The sequence below is a fragment of the Carex rostrata genome, chromosome 11 (assembly GCF_964058835.1).
Source record: "Carex rostrata chromosome 11, lpCarRost1.2, whole genome shotgun sequence".
Lineage (NCBI taxonomy): Eukaryota > Viridiplantae > Streptophyta > Magnoliopsida > Poales > Cyperaceae > Carex > Carex rostrata.
This window is the reverse complement of record NC_135928.1, coordinates 2952399-2969835: the sequence shown is the minus strand read 5'-3', so window position 1 is coordinate 2969835 and position 17437 is coordinate 2952399. Positions and strand designations below refer to the sequence as shown.

The following is a 17437-nucleotide window of genomic DNA, read 5'->3' as shown; positions in this document are numbered from 1 at the left end:
GCAAAAATAATTTAAATGTAGGGTCTAATATGTTAAAATTTGGGGCCTTGGTAGTTTGTCCTTATCAAAGAGCTTAGGTGTAAGATGCTAACTATTTTGAATATGTGAGTTCAGCCGAGTAGAGTGGAGTGGATGATGCTATTTTTTACTGTGTTTATATTTCAATTTACTATGTTTTTTTTTTTTTTACTGTGTTTATATCACAAATAATTTACTGTGTTTTTTTTTCCAATAGGAACTTCATCAAATCCTTTGGTGCCATGAGTAGAGTGGATGATGCTTCAAATTTAGTGGTGAATGATGTCTTAGTGTCCTTTATTATAGAACTATAGTATTTTGTGCATAAAGTGATACAGTTTGTCTATACTAGTTTCTATTATTTTGGCGTAAAAAATGTTATATTTTGTGCATCGATAGTGATATAATTAATTTCACTGTCATTTTGTAAATTGAAAGTTTTAAATGAATGCTAAGATGGTAGTATTTATATTTCAATTTTGTTAATTAGTATTTATATTTTAAAGTTTATATGACTCGATTATCCGGCAATTATTCGTTTTGTATCCGTATTCGAATCCGTATCCGTAGACTATCCGTTCCGTATCCGTATCCGTTTAAGGCGGATTTGGTTTTGAATTTTGATATCCGTTTACTATCCGTATCCGTATTCGTATCCGCTCATTATCCGACGGATGCGGATATGGTATCAGCATTATCCGCTCCGTATCCGCTCCGTTTTCACCCCTATACCTGCTCCATTAAAATGAAACAGTTTCATGATTGATGTGTCACCTAGGTCCGTAGCCCGGCATAGAAAGATGGATGTGAAAAGACAATTTGTTGTTTCCAATCTCTTTTGGTTGTATCTTTGCGCAACATTGTGTTTTATTTCAATTTTATCTCCATTTAAGAGAACATTTCCAAAGCTCTTACTGCACATAACATCTGTTTAAGATCTTAATTTCAATTTCAATTTGATTTTTTTTTAGAAGGTTTCTTATATAGAAATTGTACAGAGAAGTTGAACAAATTAATATTACATGTTTTAATAGGTTATTTGTTTTGCTCGATCATTTTTTTCCCCAGAAGAGGGGGTCAATTCCCACCGATTTCATTTAATGAAATCCATTACATGTCCTCATGGACTCGGATCTTGATTTTGAGTTTCTTATTAAGCATCTGAAAGTAAATCCTTCATGAAGAAAACTATCCTGAAAATTGAGATGTGAAGCCATGGTAAAATGCATATTACGAATGGATCCATGCTACAGATTCATCTCTCTATTTGCAGAGTACAAACAGTCAGCATCTTCTGGATGATTGATAGCATCTACTCAAATTACATTCAGCACATTACTCGTATCATCATTTATTTTCTTAAAAACACAGTGTCCAAACATTCCAAGAAAGAAAGGAGAGCGTCGACGCTCCAGATTCATATACATATATTAATACATAACAAGGCAATGCATATGCATATATTAATACATAACAGGTACTCGTACTACACAAGAAAGAAAGGAGAGCGTAGACGCTCCAGATTCATTACCTCTGAGCGGTCCACAAATAGGTTCACCTATCAATCAAACGAACAATTTTATCAGAACAACTCTGGTGCCAATAGGTACTGACATTGTTATACTACACTTACTTTTTTTTCAGGTCTTTTACAAAAGACTTCCAATGTTTTATTTGTGCAGTAACAACTCCCATTTGCTGATTAGCTTGTTAACACCAATGTCATTCATCATTTTGCAATCTCTTTCCCCATTTTAGAGTACTGGAAAATTGTAGTTCACTCCTTATCCACACATTTGTCTATGATCCTAAAGTCTCCTTAGCACAAATTATATTCTAATCAAGGTAATCAAACTTTATAATTAATTTAGAAGACGTGTCACATTTTATTTTAGAAATTGTAAGAAGATTTGCCATTTCTTTTACAACTTGACCATCATTCTAATGGTTGATTGTCATTCGCAGCACCCTGGAAAAATAAGGCCTTATTTGCAACTAAATATTGTTGGAATCTTTTCTCAAGTACTACAAAAATTGCTGTGAATTTGGAAGAATTCTTCATTATTCTGGGGTTAATTTTTTTTCTTCTTTCCATATAACCATTAAACCAGGGGCTTTAATTGGTACTACTGTTCTTCAAATACCACCCATGAATTCTTGACAGGTACTTACTGCTCAATACCAAGAAAAGAAACATACCCTAGGTCCATATCGTTTGACAAACCACTCGGAAGTTCTAGCATCGGACACCTCAAACATGGTTTTCTCAAGGCCCAAACGACCTATGATTTTTGCAATGATGTCAGCCCTAAGAGTGTCAGGATACATGCACACATCATCGGCATCTATTGTAATCATGTCTGCACCAGCATCCAGGCATCTCTCTGCCTTTCTTATTAACAAATCCACATCTTCCACTTTTTCTACAGAGTTGTAAAAAATTTGATATTCAATATCCCATCAAACAAATATAAATTAGAGTGTGGTGTCAGTCCTTTCATGACTGTTTACAGAAGTGCATATAAGTATTATGTAATTTTATTTTATGAGGGGGGCTAATAGTATTTTTTTTGTAAAAAATTAAAAAATTTAAAAGATAAAATTAACCCTATTACTTCTTCTGCCCATGGTCTCTTAACAATAAAAAAATTCAATAATTAATTCAACAATAAATCAGATTGACTTGCAGGATTATATCAGGCCAGTCATTTTAAACAAAAGATGGTGATGATTTTACTGGAAGTTTGATGTTCGTATGAAGCTGGCACAATGGAGAAAATGTGTTATTAATAATGCAGGTTCCATTGTGTCATATTAGGAAAATATCAGGTGCTTCTCTCATAAGAATTACAGGAAATATCAGAGCCAATCACCTGAGCTTCGTTGAACTGGTGCAACGTAAGAACCAAATGCTCTGTCACCAGGGGCAGGAATGTCAATGCTGTCAAATTTTACTGCAAATACAGGCCTAGCCTTCAGTCCAAAGCTCTTTATTAGTCGTACAAATCTCAAAAGTGCTTCCTCTGGCAGCTTCAGTGACATAGTATTTAATTCAATTGTATCGAATCCTACATTCCGGCATTCCTGGAACAACGCTTCATGTTATTGTACTTATTTTGTTGAACCTATTTTTTACATGTTTTGCAAAATCGATGATTATATACAAAAATTTGGCACTGCTAAATAAGTACCCAATTTTATATTGACAGGAAAAAAATGATGGAATAACCTATTTCATTTGGACAAAGACATCCAAGACCTTCGAACAATTAATCCAATTTTTGCATATTCAAACAATTATGGGGTGCTATTGGATTAAAGAATGCTCAAGTTAATCATGGGGTTTTTTCTAACACACCTCTAAGTAATTTTTGAAAGAAGCAGGGCCAGCACGAAGTAAGTGCTCTGCCCAATCGCCAGAGCTGACATACATGTTGTGCCTATGTGCAAGGTCGGTTATTTCCTTAACCACAGAGCTTGGTGTCAGGCTGTGGGACCCACCTGAGAACTTTAACCCATCCACCAACTCCCCAATAGAGTCCAATGCATCCTGTAATTATTGAGTTAAACCAGTTACAGTTTACAGCCATTGTTTCTTTGTCCTATAATTTGTAGTTTACATCCTTTAATTGTACAGTTAACCAATTAAAGGTTACAGCACTTGCTTCTTTAGTATAATTAAGCACCCAACAGTGATGATGGCAACTTAGCTCTAGTGATTTTCTATTGGATTTTATGCAGATTCATAAGCAAGTGGCTCAGGCTTCGTATCATTAAAAAAGAAAACAAAAAACCAATTGCATTTAACGTTAATGGTTTCTTTACAAATTCAACGTTATGTTTTGCCACATTTGCAAAGAGTACCAATCTGGCATAAATTGCAAACAATACTCAACATATATAATAGTAAACAGTACAGTATTAGAGGTAATTAAAGAAATAAAAGAGACCTGGAGAGACCCATGGCGGAGGAAGAGGTAATCAGGGCTCCGCATCTCTGTCAGACCGTATAGGCGTGGCTTCTCCGGTCGGTCCTCATCCTCGGTGAACCGCTTCCATCCAATGTAACGGTACCTCTCGAATGATCCCATCTCTCTCTGTCTCTCTCGGTCGCTCGAATTTCTCGATCAGTGCTCTGTAGCGAGGGGCTTTACCGTTGGAAGGGATAAGCGAGGGTGTTCTAGACGAGTCCGTTCCTTAAAAGTAACTCAAATTTTGAATTTAAATTCTGATTGTTCGATCAGAATCCGGACCAATCCGGCCCAGTTGGCATGGATTGGGATCCTTTAATATTCGTGCCTAAACAGATCTGACGGTCAGGATATAATTTCAAAAATTGAATTACTTTAGGTGATTTGTTGAAGATTGCTCCAGCACGTTCTGGAATTGTCTCCCTTCGTCAGTGACAGGTGTCGCATTATGGAGATGTTTTAGATGCTCTGTGAAATATGAACTGTGTAACTCGTCAACCGAATGATTATCAAATCATGTTTTGAGTTATACGCTATAAAACAAATAATATATACTCGAAACCGCCAGAGTTAACTTATTCTGCCAAAAAAAAAAACTTATCCTGTCGTACTTTATTAGGCTGGAGCTGGACTACCTGTCTACCTCTGAGGTCATTTATAAAAATAAAAAATTATGTATTTTATATTAATTTTTTATGTTAAAATATTTTAAATTTATCTTATCCACTTCTCTTCTCAGCTCTTATAATATTTTTTTTATCTATTTCTCATGTTATTAATCCTTTGCTAAATTTAATTAAATTGTTAAAAAATCTTAATTTAATTTTGATTAAGAATTAGAAAGTCAAAATTATCTTCACTCTTTGTTTATCATGCAATCAGCATTTACGCCGCTTAAGCGGTGAGCCAAGCGAAAATATTTCGCCATGGCGATCAGGACTGCGCCCCCCACCTCCCGCAGTCTTCTCTCTCCTCCACTTACTCTCCATCTTTTTCATTTGAATCAGTACTTCTAGTGGATCTAATTACTATTTTTGGTGCTTCCGCCTAGTAGATCTGACCACTGCTTATTCCTCCGTCGTCGTTCGAGCCGATGCTTTCATCTAGCGGATTTGACAACCATTCTTTGGTTCTTCCACTTTGTGGATCTGGTCATCGTTCTTCGCATCGTCTTTCTGGAGGTTTTTGGTCTCTAATACTAGTAGTTTGCTTTTATTATCTTCTCTTCTTTGATAATGGAAGAGTGGGTGGAACGAGTTATATATATAGTTACTTTATATATATTTTTGAATAAATGTTAAGTTATGAAATAAATATCATTTTTTGTGATGATGATGTTATGTCTGGTTTTGTGCTGCTTTCTGTTTTTTCTTTTTGTTTTTCCTGTTTCGAGGTGACTGTTTTGGACTTATTGATTTAGTTCACAGTCTGATTCGATTCAGTGCCTGCTCAGCCGATGAGTGACTGTCCTGGTCCGATCGATTCAATTTCCGATCCAATTTGGATTCAGTGTCTTTCCGACTATAATATGCGTACAGAGGATACTATCGCTAGGCTCTCACCACTCTAATCAAGAAAGGATGATCAATTTGCGTTCACAAAATACACATATCCATGTGCATTTTTTTGTTTTATTTAGTTATATACTTTTACATACATTAGTTGTCTAATCTTATGTAACTACTACTTTCTATCAATGAAATTAGCTAGGACTTTCATCCAAAAAAATATCATCTTTGCATTTTATTTTATTTTATCTTTAACGGCACGTCTCGTTCATGCATGATTTATTTAGGGCATATGGTGTATCATGAATTGATATGAATTTTTGAATTGTTCCTTCTCACTTTAGTTTCTGAGTCAGGAAAGTCTTATAAGTCATACCAAACATAAAAACACAATAATATCAACAATGCAATTTTTATCAAAGTTTAAGATTTAAGATTTGGTATCAGGTGAAGACGTAGGATTCAACGCTTATGTTCTTTTTTTCTTTACTATTTTTGTTTTCTTTTTGCAGTAGTATATTTAAATAAGATATTTTCTTGAAAAAATGAACAGTAAAGATTAATAAATTATATATAATATATTTAATTTTAAAACTAATACATAGATACGAGGAGGAATCCACTTACATTCTTTTTTAGTGACTTCAGATTACATCTTACATTTTCAAAATCCAAATAGTCAATCTAAACCATTTAACATAATGGATATAAAATAAAGATTAATTTCAATTTTTACTTTCTCCACACTAAAATAAATTCTGATTCGCGGATTTTAACTGCGGAACTGTCCTAGTCAGTTTCGCGGCCTAAACGGCCCAAATCATTATCTTTAATATTTTTTTTCTGACCCTTTGCTTTGCAGGCTTTACTGCACAGCCTGCACGGAAGATAAATTAGAAAATTCAGACTTGAGAAAGGGGAGGTAGCACAATTGGCTAGAAAAATGTCATAGAGTTGTTATACCCAAAGGTTGAGAATTCGATTCCCCTTCACGAACCTTGGTAGCTACTACTAAGTTTTCAAAAAAAAAAAAAAATCAGACTTAAATTTGAGGTAACGCAACTTTTCAGTTTATTCAAAATCGGACTTTTAGTACGGAACCTAATCGGAATCATATCAATTCAAATTTTAAGATATTTTAGAAGATATGAATTCAAATCCTTATATCAGAAAAAAAAAAAGGAGCATAATTCCCCAAATGTAATTTAATTGTCTCATTTTCTATGGGACGGTTTATTATCAGAAGTCGAACTAGATGAACGGTTCAGATTAAAATTCTCATCCCTTTTTGCACAATTTCGAGGTGCTAATAGAGGGATCTAATTCCGATCGAATTGGAGGTCGTGTACAAGTGACAAAAGATGCGAGGGCCGCAATTTTAGTTCAACAGTCACAATCTGTACGAGTCTCTAAATTCGACAATCACACTACTTTTTCTGCAAAATATGCTAAATTTGATTTTGCTTTTTGATGAAACTTTTTTTTGGCGTCAAATCCCCGTAGGGTTTCATTGATTAAACTCCAAAAAACATCGGTTACATGTGAGTTACATTTGCAATGGAAAAACAACTAAGCCAATTACAGACTGCTATGTAAGCCTTGGTTGCAGACTGGAGTGTATTGCCTAAATCACAATGTTAGAGAGGCCATGTATCCATTGCTGTCAGGGGTTCCTCACCAAAGCCATTCCATCCTGGCATACACCTTCAGCATGACCAAAAACGTTCCTGAACGGAACAGACCCACCAAAAATCGAGTCCAAATCTGCTGTAATTCCAGAAGGAATTATAGGGTCTTGAAATTTCAATATTAATCATCTATTTTTTCAGTGTACAGATCTCGAAAATATTATAAAAAAAATAAGTTTTCATGTACACATCTCGAGAAAGACCAATGACTGAGATCGGAATTACATGATCCTGAAATTTTTCAAGAATTACAGCAGATTTATTTTCCCAAAAACCTGGGGCTACGCATTTGAGAGCGCACCAGTCTAGAGTAGGACAGTAATATATTACACAGTACAATGCTGAAAAAGAAAAAACATCTGATGACCAAAAAACACAAGTAAAAATAAAAAAGTGAAAAAGACAGACATATAGTACAGTAATTCCCCTTCGAGACCAAGAAATTAGTGATCCTTTTTGATGAAACTTACTACAGGTTATTGTTACTGTTTCAAAACAAAAGAAACAAGTAGCTAGATGAATTCATTAATTCTCAGCTCTATGCTATTGCTGTCAGTTTCTTTGCGTTTCTCAAATCTCTCAGTAACGCCTCCAATTCCTCACCTGACGACCCGTCTTCAGCCAACGCCTCGACGGCCTTCTCCTTGAAAGCCGCCATTTGCTCTCTCATCGCCGCGCCACCTTCCGACTGCATCAGGTACCGCACTTTCGCCTCTACTTCCTCGGCCCTCACCAGTTCCTTGTCGTACCCGTTAATCGCCACTCCTACCTTCATCTCCTCGACCAACAACACCTTGTTTAATGTTTGCTCGGCGTACATTGGCCAGCATATCATCGGTACACCTGCTAACATTGCCTCTAGCGTTGAGTTCCACCCGCAGTGGCTCACAAAACCACCGATCGACTCGTGGTTCAGCACCTCGATTTGTGGGGCCCACAACTTGACAACCATTCCACGATCTTGGGTCCGGGCTTGGAATCCTTTTGGCAAGAGTGAATTTAAATCGGGCTCGTTGCGTGGCTCGAAGATATTTTTCGCATCATTCCTGCTGCACACTACCCACAGAAACCTATGCTCACTGTTTTCTAATCCGACAGCAATTTCCTTGATCTGTTCGGGTGTAAAAGCACCGGAACTGCCAAAACAGAGGAAGACGACGCTCCTCTTAGGCTGCGAGTCTAGCCAGGCAAGACACTCGTGCCTTCCCTGGCTTTCTTTCTGTTCATCATTACCTGCTATCAATGGACCGATACAATAAACTGGAGGTGTCCGGTGGCTAGGCACACACTTCCCTTCTTTCAAAGCCGTCACAGCTCTCGGTTCCAGTGCTTCAAAGGTATTTATGATGATTCCATCGGCTTCAATCATTTGTTTAAAGTTCCTCATACGGCCTTGATACGTCTCACTCTCTCGATCATAAACCGACACCGGCATATCATAGGCCGGTATTGGAGGAACACCCGGGACATTTACCGGGATGTCGCCCATATCCTTGTAAGATTTTTCAATTGAATAGTGTAAAACAGGGAGGTGAAGGAATACCGCTAGAATAGAAGCGCCTGATGTCATTAAAAGATATACCGGGATCTCAAGCTCTCGAGCTATGCCGATTGCCTCAGCATGAAAAAAATCTAGGATTATTGCGCGAATTGTCATTGTCGTGGAGAGCGAGGCCAAGAATTCGAGGAGTTTCGGATTGTATTCTCTAATGATATCGTACTTGAAACAAATGGGGTGCTTGTTCTTGGCCGGAGCGCATGAAACAGCCGGCAGTGTATGAAAAGAAATCAAAGGATCGGGAGACGAGATATCTGATGTGGCGGTTTTAATGGAGCCGGGTTGATGACGGGGATCAGTCGTGACAATGGATACCGAAAACCCGTGCCGGGTTAGTCGTCTCGCGAGAAGCACCATCGGAGATAGGTGGCCGGCGCCCATGCCGGGATAAAGCACTATGGCCTCCTTCTTCTCCATCGTTAATTTCAATGGTATGGATACGATTATCAAATTTTGGTTGGGGGATGTTTATAACTTTATATGAATGAAGACGGTCAAGCCCTTTAAGATAGGCAGGAATTAATCGATTCGATTCATCGATTGTGGCAACTGGCAGGGGTGCATTTAAGGAGAATAGGTGTGCCACGTGTGCCACTCACCAAATTAAATATTTATATTTTCGTGTAGAGTGAGACTCCGATAATATTTAGGATCCGTATCCTCCCAGGTACCTGACTCAACACAATTGAAACGGACGGCTGAGATTTACTCTCATCCGGTCGGGATTCGAGATGTCAGAGGGGCGGGATTATTTGTGCTTTGAGATGCGTGCTAATCCATTTTCTGACCGTCCGATTCAATTCTACTCAGTCAGGTAACATGAGGGGATAAATTCAAATATTTACGGAGGGATTCAAACATCATCTTCTTATTTTCTCCGTCATTCCTCATTGTTTAAACTTAAATAATTTAAAAATTCAAAATAAAATTTTTAATTATTTTTTAAAAATATATATTTTCAACTAAAATTGTTCAATCTAGTTTATGTCAATCTCTTTATGCACGTACAAAATATTATGATATTTTAATTTTATTTTGATTGATATTATAAATTGACAACGTTATATTGATATGAATAAATCAATAAGTTATGGACATTAATTTTTCAATTTATTGATTTTTATAAAAGTAAAACCAAAAAGTGATAATGAATTTGTATATACGTATATAAAATAATATTAATCACATTTAATGATTTTATCTTAACATATAAAATTTAAAATTTGTGTTATTAGAAAATAAAAAAAAGCAGAAGTATGATGGAGACATAAAAAATAAAATCATTTGAACTCTACGGATAGACGTATTCTCTTCTATAATATAGTTAATCCGAAATGTTAAACAAAAATCAAATTATATTTTAAATTATTTCTTAAGATATATGGAATATTGCTTGATCTAAATATTATGTGTTATCCAAAATCAGTGTTTATTATCTATTTAAAAATAGTAAAATAATTTTAACAAAATACAAAATTTAATATTCAAGTAAATTTTTATATAAAGAACATGATAAAAATTTAAATCGATTATCTAAACTTCAAAAATAAAGACCGGTACGACTGTAATATGCATGCTATCGTAGCCTCACTCTTTTAAGTGTATATTTTATTGTATCTCACTTAACTAAAACAATTCGTCCAATAAATTTGACGTTATAATTCAGTACAGTCTTTATAAAATTAAAGACCAATTTGATCAGAACCTGAATAGATATACAAATATATTACATCTCCATTCAAAATTAATTGAACCCAACAAATTTGTAATTCCAATAAATTTGAATATAAGATGATCCGAAACTACGTAATATTCGAACACACACTTAATTCCCTAATAACTCGAAGCTAGAAAAATTATGCAAACCGATTATAAATATACATATCATAATGTGAGAGAAATTTGTTTCTATGCCCATACACAGCTGAAGCAAGACGTTTGTGTGTATGAGCAGTATCATTATTTTATATTAATATTGTTCTTACCAAAATTATTTGGAGATATTATAACTCCCATTTATATTTTATCAACAAACGGAAATTTATCTAGTGAATTTCTAATTATACGATTAAAATTTTGAAATTGGAAGTTGTTGTCGATATAAATGTTCAAGTTGTTTGGATAATTATATGTTAGTCTCCATACATTTATTTAATAATACACTAGCAATTAAAATTTATACTATCAATTGCGTTTTTCGTCATTCCTCTTTGACAAGTTTCTCCCTCGGCCACTCAAACAGTAGTTTGTTTGGTCATATATGTGTCTTTATAATTCAATGAATCGTATTGACTTATTTATACGAGCAACAAACAGAGAGAGCACAATAAGTGCCAATTAAAACAGCTAAAAAGTAATTTCTTAAATAAATATAAATATTTCAATGCAGATATCCTAGCTGCATTTTTAATCTGGAATCTGACTAATTGTCTCCAAGACTCAATTTAAAAAAAAAATTCATATTAATTGTTGCGATTTTTCAGAATTAACGAATTTTACACCGAAATCTATAAACTTTGTACCAAAGTCTATAAAACTAACGAATTTTTCGTTTAAGATGTGGTTTTTGGTCAAATCCCTATACTAACTACTTTGACTAGGACCACTTCTAGAAGATTCATACTGATTTTTCAAAATTAACAACTAATGAGGACCACTTATAAAATATGTAAATTGTTCATCACAAGCTTGTAAACTACAAATTCTATAAAATGTTTATTTGAAGTTTGTAAACCTCTAAATTATTTTTTTAGATTGGAGCCCGTTGTTTGGAGCCCGTTGTTATTTGTAATTATTTAAATCCAAGGCTTTTGATGACTTTAAACCTTACAACTGAACTCTGTAAAGCATTGTTTTGAAGTATGTGAACCTAACAAGTAAACTCTGACTTTTATCTTTTTAGATCTGTTTCATCGAAGTAATAAAATTGAATATTTCAAGTATGTAAACATTGGTATACAACCATGTAAAGTGCTATTATCAAGTATGTTAACATAGCAACTAATTTCAAAATTTTATCCTTTTAAATTTGCTGCATTCAAATATTAAATTTTTTTGCTATACAGCTCTGTAAATTGGTGATTTCAAATCTGTAAGCCTAACAACTAATCTCAAAATTTTATCTTTTTGGATTTGCAAATAAAGCCTGGAAATTACAACAGTCAACAGACCAAGTTTGTATTCATATTTAGTATATAAATCGATCTTATAAAGTCTATAAGCCTATCATATCAAATCTACAAAGCTACTGGGTCATGTCTTTTTCACTGTTCTTAACAAATTCAATATCTTCGTATGGTATCTCAAAATATGCGACATATATGCAAATTGTAGACATTCTTTCCAAATTGTAAGAGAAATTTGCAAGGCGAAATAAAATTTATTAAAAAGAGAAAACATGACACAAAAACTAAATTACAGAAAAAAGAATCTACGAAAAAAACGAAGTAATTACAACATATTAAGTCTATAAAATTTTCACATCAAGTCTGTAAATCTATCATATCAAGTCTATTAACCTATCATATAAAATCTCAAGATATCCATCGGACTTAGAAAGCATAGGCAACAACTATCATATTATCAAAATATTAGTCACTAATTATGTTATAGCATTATACTTAAATCGTTTAATATTTAGTGACTATCCGAGACTATCCGTATACTTTGACCACAAACTTATATCTAAGCATAGGCAACAACTATCATATTAGTCACTAATTATGTCTAAGTATATGGATAGTCTCAGATACAGATAATCGGATATTAAACGCTACAGATACGGATTGGATATCGGATGAATATAGATATTAGATCTAATATTTTCATAATAAGTTTGTTGATTATAAAACATATATCGTATTATCAAAACATTAGTCACTAATTATATCATAGTGTTATAATATGAGTTGAAGTAGGACCCGTGAGTAAGTGGCGTTGTGGTCGGAGCAACGACTGAGGCGGTGTCAGAGAAAGAGAAGATATCTAATCGAAGAAGACATTGAATTAAAAAAAAAACAGAAGAGATAGATCGGGAATTAAAAAAATAAAGAGATGGGAAAGTTTATATAAAAAAAGGTGGCCGGTCGTGTTGATTTGAAATTTACACTTCAAATCAGGGGTGACAAATTTTGTCCAAATGCGTTGGCTCTCCCCTTCGAACAGTGTGTGTTCCCCCTCGTTCCCCTTCGCTCCCTCTCTGATTCTCCTCTTCTAGAGCAGGGGACTTGATCTGGGCTGACTAAATTTTCAGAGTTTTCACCTCCGCTACCGTTCCTTCCCTCCGCGTCCCTCCTTCTGGAGCAAGCCCTCAGGGTTATGGAATAAAGATGCATTTATAATGTAAGAAATATAGAGTAACCTTAAAAAGAGCCAATCGAATTAGTTAGAAAATAATTTTCTTAAGACAATTTGTTTTAAATTATAAATTAGTTACATCTTAATAAGTAAAATAAACTGTGAGGATGTTTTTAAAAATAAAATTTTCCCCGTACAAATACTCTTAGATACATTTTTAATTTAATTTCTGCCGACATTTTTATTTTTACCCAAAAAAAAATATTTTATTAAAAATAACCACGGTTCGGCGGAATTTTTAAAAATACCTAACCCGCAGAAAAAAATCCGCGGCCTGGGAATTTTAATAATTTTTTTTTTTGGAAATTATGCTATTCAGTTTGTTTGAAATTTAAATTAGTTTGAATTGTTAAGTTGGAGGTTTGTATGAATTTTATTTGTATGAATTGTTAAGTCATAGTGTTTCTGAATTCAATTTTGCACCTCTGGTTAACATAGCAAAATATCTTCAAAAATCATGAAAATTGACCGACATTTAGTGTTGACATCGTAGAACAAAACTGTGAAGTTTCATACAAAATATCAAAACAGATCGCGAGATATCATATCTCAAAAATTGTCCGAACTGCTGAAGGAGTGCTTCTGAGCCCAACTTTACACCTCTGGTTAACATAGAAAAACATCTTCAAAAATCATGAAACTTGACCGACATGCAGTCTTGACATCGTAGAACACGACTGTGAAGTTTAACACAAAATCTCAGAACAGATCACGAGATATCATCTCTCAAAAATTGCCCGAACTGCTGAAAGAGTGCTTCTGACACCAACTTTGCACCTCTGGTTAACATACCAAAGCATTTTCAAAAATCATGAAAATTGACTGACATGCAGTCTTGACATCGTAGAACATGACTGTGAAGTTTCACAAAAAATCTTAAAACAGATCGCGCAGAAGTTCGAGCAATTTTTGAGAGATAATATCTCACAATATGTTTTGAGATTTTGTGTGAAACTTCACAGTCATGTTCTATGATATCAAAATTGCATGTCGGTCAATTTTTATGATTTTTGAAGATGCTTTGGTATGTTAACCAGAGCTGCAAAATTGGACTCAGGAGCACTCCTTCAGCAGTTCGGGCAATTTTTGAGAGATGATATCTCGTGATTTGTTTTGAGATTTTGTGTGAAACTTCACAGTCGTGTTCTACGATGTCAAGACTACATGTTGGTCAAGTTTCATGATTTTTGAAGATGGTTTGCTATGTTAACCAGAGGTGCAAATTTGGGCTCAGAAGCACTCCTTCAGCAGTTCGGGTAATTTTTGAGAGATGTTATCTCGCGATCTGTTTTGAGATTTGGTTTGAAAGTTCACAGTCTTGTTCTACGATGTCAAAACTACATGTCGGTAAATTTTCATGATTTTTGAAGATGCTTTGGTATGTTAACCAGAGGTGCAAAGTTGGGCTCAGAAGCACTCCTTCAGCAGTTCGAGCAATTTTTGAGAGATGATATCTCACAATCTGTTTTGAGATTTTTTATGAAACTTCACAGTTTTGTTCTATGATGTCAAGACTGCATGTCGGTCAATGTTCATGATTTTTGAAGATGTTTTACTATGTTAACCAGAGGTGCAAAATTGGATTCAGAAGCACTCTAACTTAACAATTCATACAAACCTCCGACTTAATGATTCAAACTAATCTAAATTCAAAACAAACTGAACAACATAATCTCAAAAAATATATATATATATTAAAATTCCCGGCCCGCAGATTTTTTCCACGGGGCGGAATAAAAAATTCCGGACCGCGGATTGGATATTTTTAAAAATTCTGCCCAACAGTAGTTATTTTTAATAAAAAAAAATTTTTGAGTAAAAATAAAAATCTCGGTAATTCCTGGCTTCTTTTGGGGAAGCTAAATAGAACCGGCATGTTGAGTTGTGGTCCTTGTGGAACAAAGATGCATTTATCAAGGAATAAAGCAAGGAAAAGAGCAAAACTGTAGCACAACTGTAAAGCTACTATAAAAAATTGGGAATAAATTCTCCTTCTTTTCTTGAAAAAAAGGAGGGCCCTCTTATTTTCCAATCTGAGCCGTTCAAAATTGATCAAACGGCTTCAATTAAATCTAATTCGTTTTAATAGATTATATTGATATAAAAGAAAAATGTAATTGAAGCCGTTTAATCAATTTTGAACGGTTCGGATTGGTGAATAAAAGAGTCCTCCTTTTCTCAAAAAAAGGAGCAGATTTGCTTCCAAAAAATTGGATTCTAGAAGCCCTCGTCCCTCGGTAAATTCCATATTCAATTCTCCCCCCCGGAGGCTCGGACCACTCTAGCTTTCATCTTTTTAGCGGAAAATTAATGCATGATATTTGTATCAAACCTCTGAAATCATTATTATTCTGATATTAAATTCCAAACATACAATGTTTCATTCAATAAAAATAAAAAATTACATCTATCATTCTGCATTCCAACATTATCGAAATAATAATAAAAAATACAACCGCTAACAACACAAATTTAAACAAATCAACTTCAAGCAATCATCAACATGACCGATAAAATTATCTAAAAAATATCTGACACATTTATGAGAATAAAATTTGCGCCCTGGTTCAATGTTCGATAAAAGGAGTCCAATTACTATTAAAATTCATGTAAACATCTTTAAAATTTGTGCGAATAAATACGTAAATTTTTTTTATATCAAATGATTCCTACTGGACCGAATTTAACGAAAAATGAGCAGATAAAAAAAATGTTTTCGTCTTTCTGCTTAGGATCCTTCTCTTGGTTTTTTGGAATAGTTTCAACTTTGAAGCGCAGGATTGTATCAATTTTGAAACAGATGCGGGCTTTGTAGGCCTTACTGTAAAGCCCAAGTGTTCAGGCCCCAACCTTTGAATAAACCCTTGGCACAAAGTTGTTACAAAAGTTCATTCAATGTCTGCTTCCAAATTTCATTTATTTTAAATTTTATTTTGAAATCCCTTTAATTAAATATACAAACATGCATCCATATTTTCCGGAATCTTTACCAACAACTAGTTGTACAAAATAATAGAGACGTAAAAGATACATGTATATGTATTAAATGAAGTCCAAATCTATATAGAAATTTTTAAAAGATACATGTATGTATTAAATACAGTCGAAATGTAGTACTGAAATGCAAATATTTTCTATGGCACTCCTCCATGGTCTCAGTAACTCATATCACATAAAAGGTACTCTACATGTATACGACCAATCTAGAAAAGAAAAGCGTACACATCCACGATACAATGTAAAGGTATATATATGCAAGAAGTACATCAGTTACTGGAACTGGACAGTGCCTTTGGAGAGTATGTTCTCGCCACTGGTAGGATGAACCCCAGGCACATCACTTGCTACAGTGCTCCCAGCCTGCCAGACATGGTTGAACTTGGTCTCTGCTTTAGGGAGACTTAAGGTAGCATAGATGATCATTTCTTTGTTAATGTACTCTGCCGACACATGTGACACAGGGAATGTCAGGTCTCCGGGGGCCATCGAGGGAGAATAGCTATCTAGCTGTGTAGGATATGCCACCAGGCTTCCGTTGGAATGAAAGAATGCGACTAGTACCTGTACATAGAAACAGAGTAATGAATCATGATTTTTGTTTTGATAGGATGTATCCACTTGATGCTAAAATTACTTAAGTTTTTGTAATAAAGATTTGTGTTTAGCTGAGTTTCCAAAAATGTCACACTACTAATAATCCATTGATCAATAAAAGCAGAGAAAGGTATCCAGAGCTAATACTGGGGAATTGTCCTCGGTTGAAATGGTATGATAAAATAATAAGAATGAAAAATGAACTAGATAAATGGTGTGTGTGCGTGTGTCATGGAAAATAAATATTTCAATTTGATTTACGGTAAAACGGAATGCAACGGATATGTTTTATAGGGGAATATATATACCCGATAAATGGATAAAATTGACTGTAATGAACTAAAACAATATATAAATGTATGAAATTGACTGTAGTGAACCAAAATTCCAGACAAAAGTAATACCAAATTCTGGTATGTTCATTCTTGATCCTACCTGTGAACCGACCATGGATGGGCCCTTAGAGTTCAATCCCCAAGCAACCCACCCAGAGTGACTCTGTGGGGCCCGAAAGGCGATGTCGATGGCATTCGAGGAGGTTGCCTGGTTGTAATGAAGTGCTGCTCCTAAATGCGGGAGATCGGTACATGAGCTATAAGCTTTATTGTCAGAGAAGGTGTAGTTAGAGCAAGATTGTGCATTAGTTGAGTACAAAAAAAAGATTGCAAGAGTTGAGAGAGGTAGGAGAAATTTGATCTGAGATGCCATTTTACTTGGAAGCTGATCAGTTTATGGTTTGAAGAG

At 34.6% G+C, this 17437-nt stretch overlaps 2 protein-coding genes and 1 pseudogene across 4 annotated transcripts; all 3 read right to left on the bottom strand.

Moving 5' to 3' along the window:
- Positions 1-1364: 1364 nt before the first annotated feature.
- HSA32 (Aldolase-type TIM barrel family protein) lies at positions 1365-4181 on the bottom strand. Of its 2 annotated transcripts, XM_078311019.1 has the most exons (6): positions 3969-4181; positions 3377-3568; positions 2892-3102; positions 2218-2441; positions 1495-1576; positions 1365-1461 (listed from the first exon to the last, which is right to left on the bottom strand). In XM_078311019.1, exons 1-5 carry the CDS (start codon positions 4107-4109, stop codon positions 1505-1507), a joined length of 840 nt encoding a protein of 279 aa, XP_078167145.1. In that variant the 5' UTR covers positions 4110-4181; the 3' UTR covers positions 1365-1461; positions 1495-1504. The 2 variants fall into 2 exon arrangements, with proteins under 2 accessions (XP_078167145.1, XP_078167144.1); XM_078311018.1 differs by having other exon boundaries at positions 1365-1576.
- A 3367-nt stretch (positions 4182-7548) lies between these two features.
- On the bottom strand, positions 7549-9261 carry LOC144561914 (UDP-glycosyltransferase 88B1 pseudogene; annotated as a pseudogene). The gene has a single exon (XR_013513939.1). The product of XR_013513939.1 is annotated as a UDP-glycosyltransferase 88B1 pseudogene (transcript).
- A 6898-nt stretch (positions 9262-16159) lies between these two features.
- Positions 16160-17437, bottom strand: LOC144561812 (cytochrome b561 and DOMON domain-containing protein At5g47530-like). Its single transcript, XM_078310907.1, has 2 exons — positions 17129-17437; positions 16160-16660 (listed from the first exon to the last, which is right to left on the bottom strand). Exons 1-2 carry the CDS (start codon positions 17399-17401, stop codon positions 16370-16372), a joined length of 564 nt encoding a protein of 187 aa, XP_078167033.1. The 5' UTR covers positions 17402-17437; the 3' UTR covers positions 16160-16369.

What these genes read in the sequence shown, in the direction of transcription:
- LOC144561812 (XM_078310907.1), bottom strand. Translation starts at nt 17,401, where the DNA reads ATGGCATCTCAGATCAAATTTCTCCTACCTCTCTCAACTCTTGCAATC. An exon ending in CATCCATGGTCGGTTCACAG is followed by an intron (nt 16,661 to 17,128) that starts GTAGGATCAAGA and finishes TTCTATGTACAG; the next exon opens with GTACTAGTCGCATTCTTTCA.
- HSA32 (XM_078311018.1), bottom strand. Translation starts at nt 4,109, where the DNA reads ATGGGATCATTCGAGAGGTACCGTTACATTGGATGGAAGCGGTTCACC. An exon ending in TCCGCCATGGGTCTCTCCAG is followed by an intron (nt 3,569 to 3,968) that starts GTCTCTTTTATT and finishes CAATAATTACAG; the next exon opens with GATGCATTGGACTCTATTGG. An exon ending in ACCAGTTCAACGAAGCTCAG is followed by an intron (nt 2,442 to 2,891) that starts GTGATTGGCTCT and finishes ACAACTCTGTAG; the next exon opens with AAAAAGTGGAAGATGTGGAT.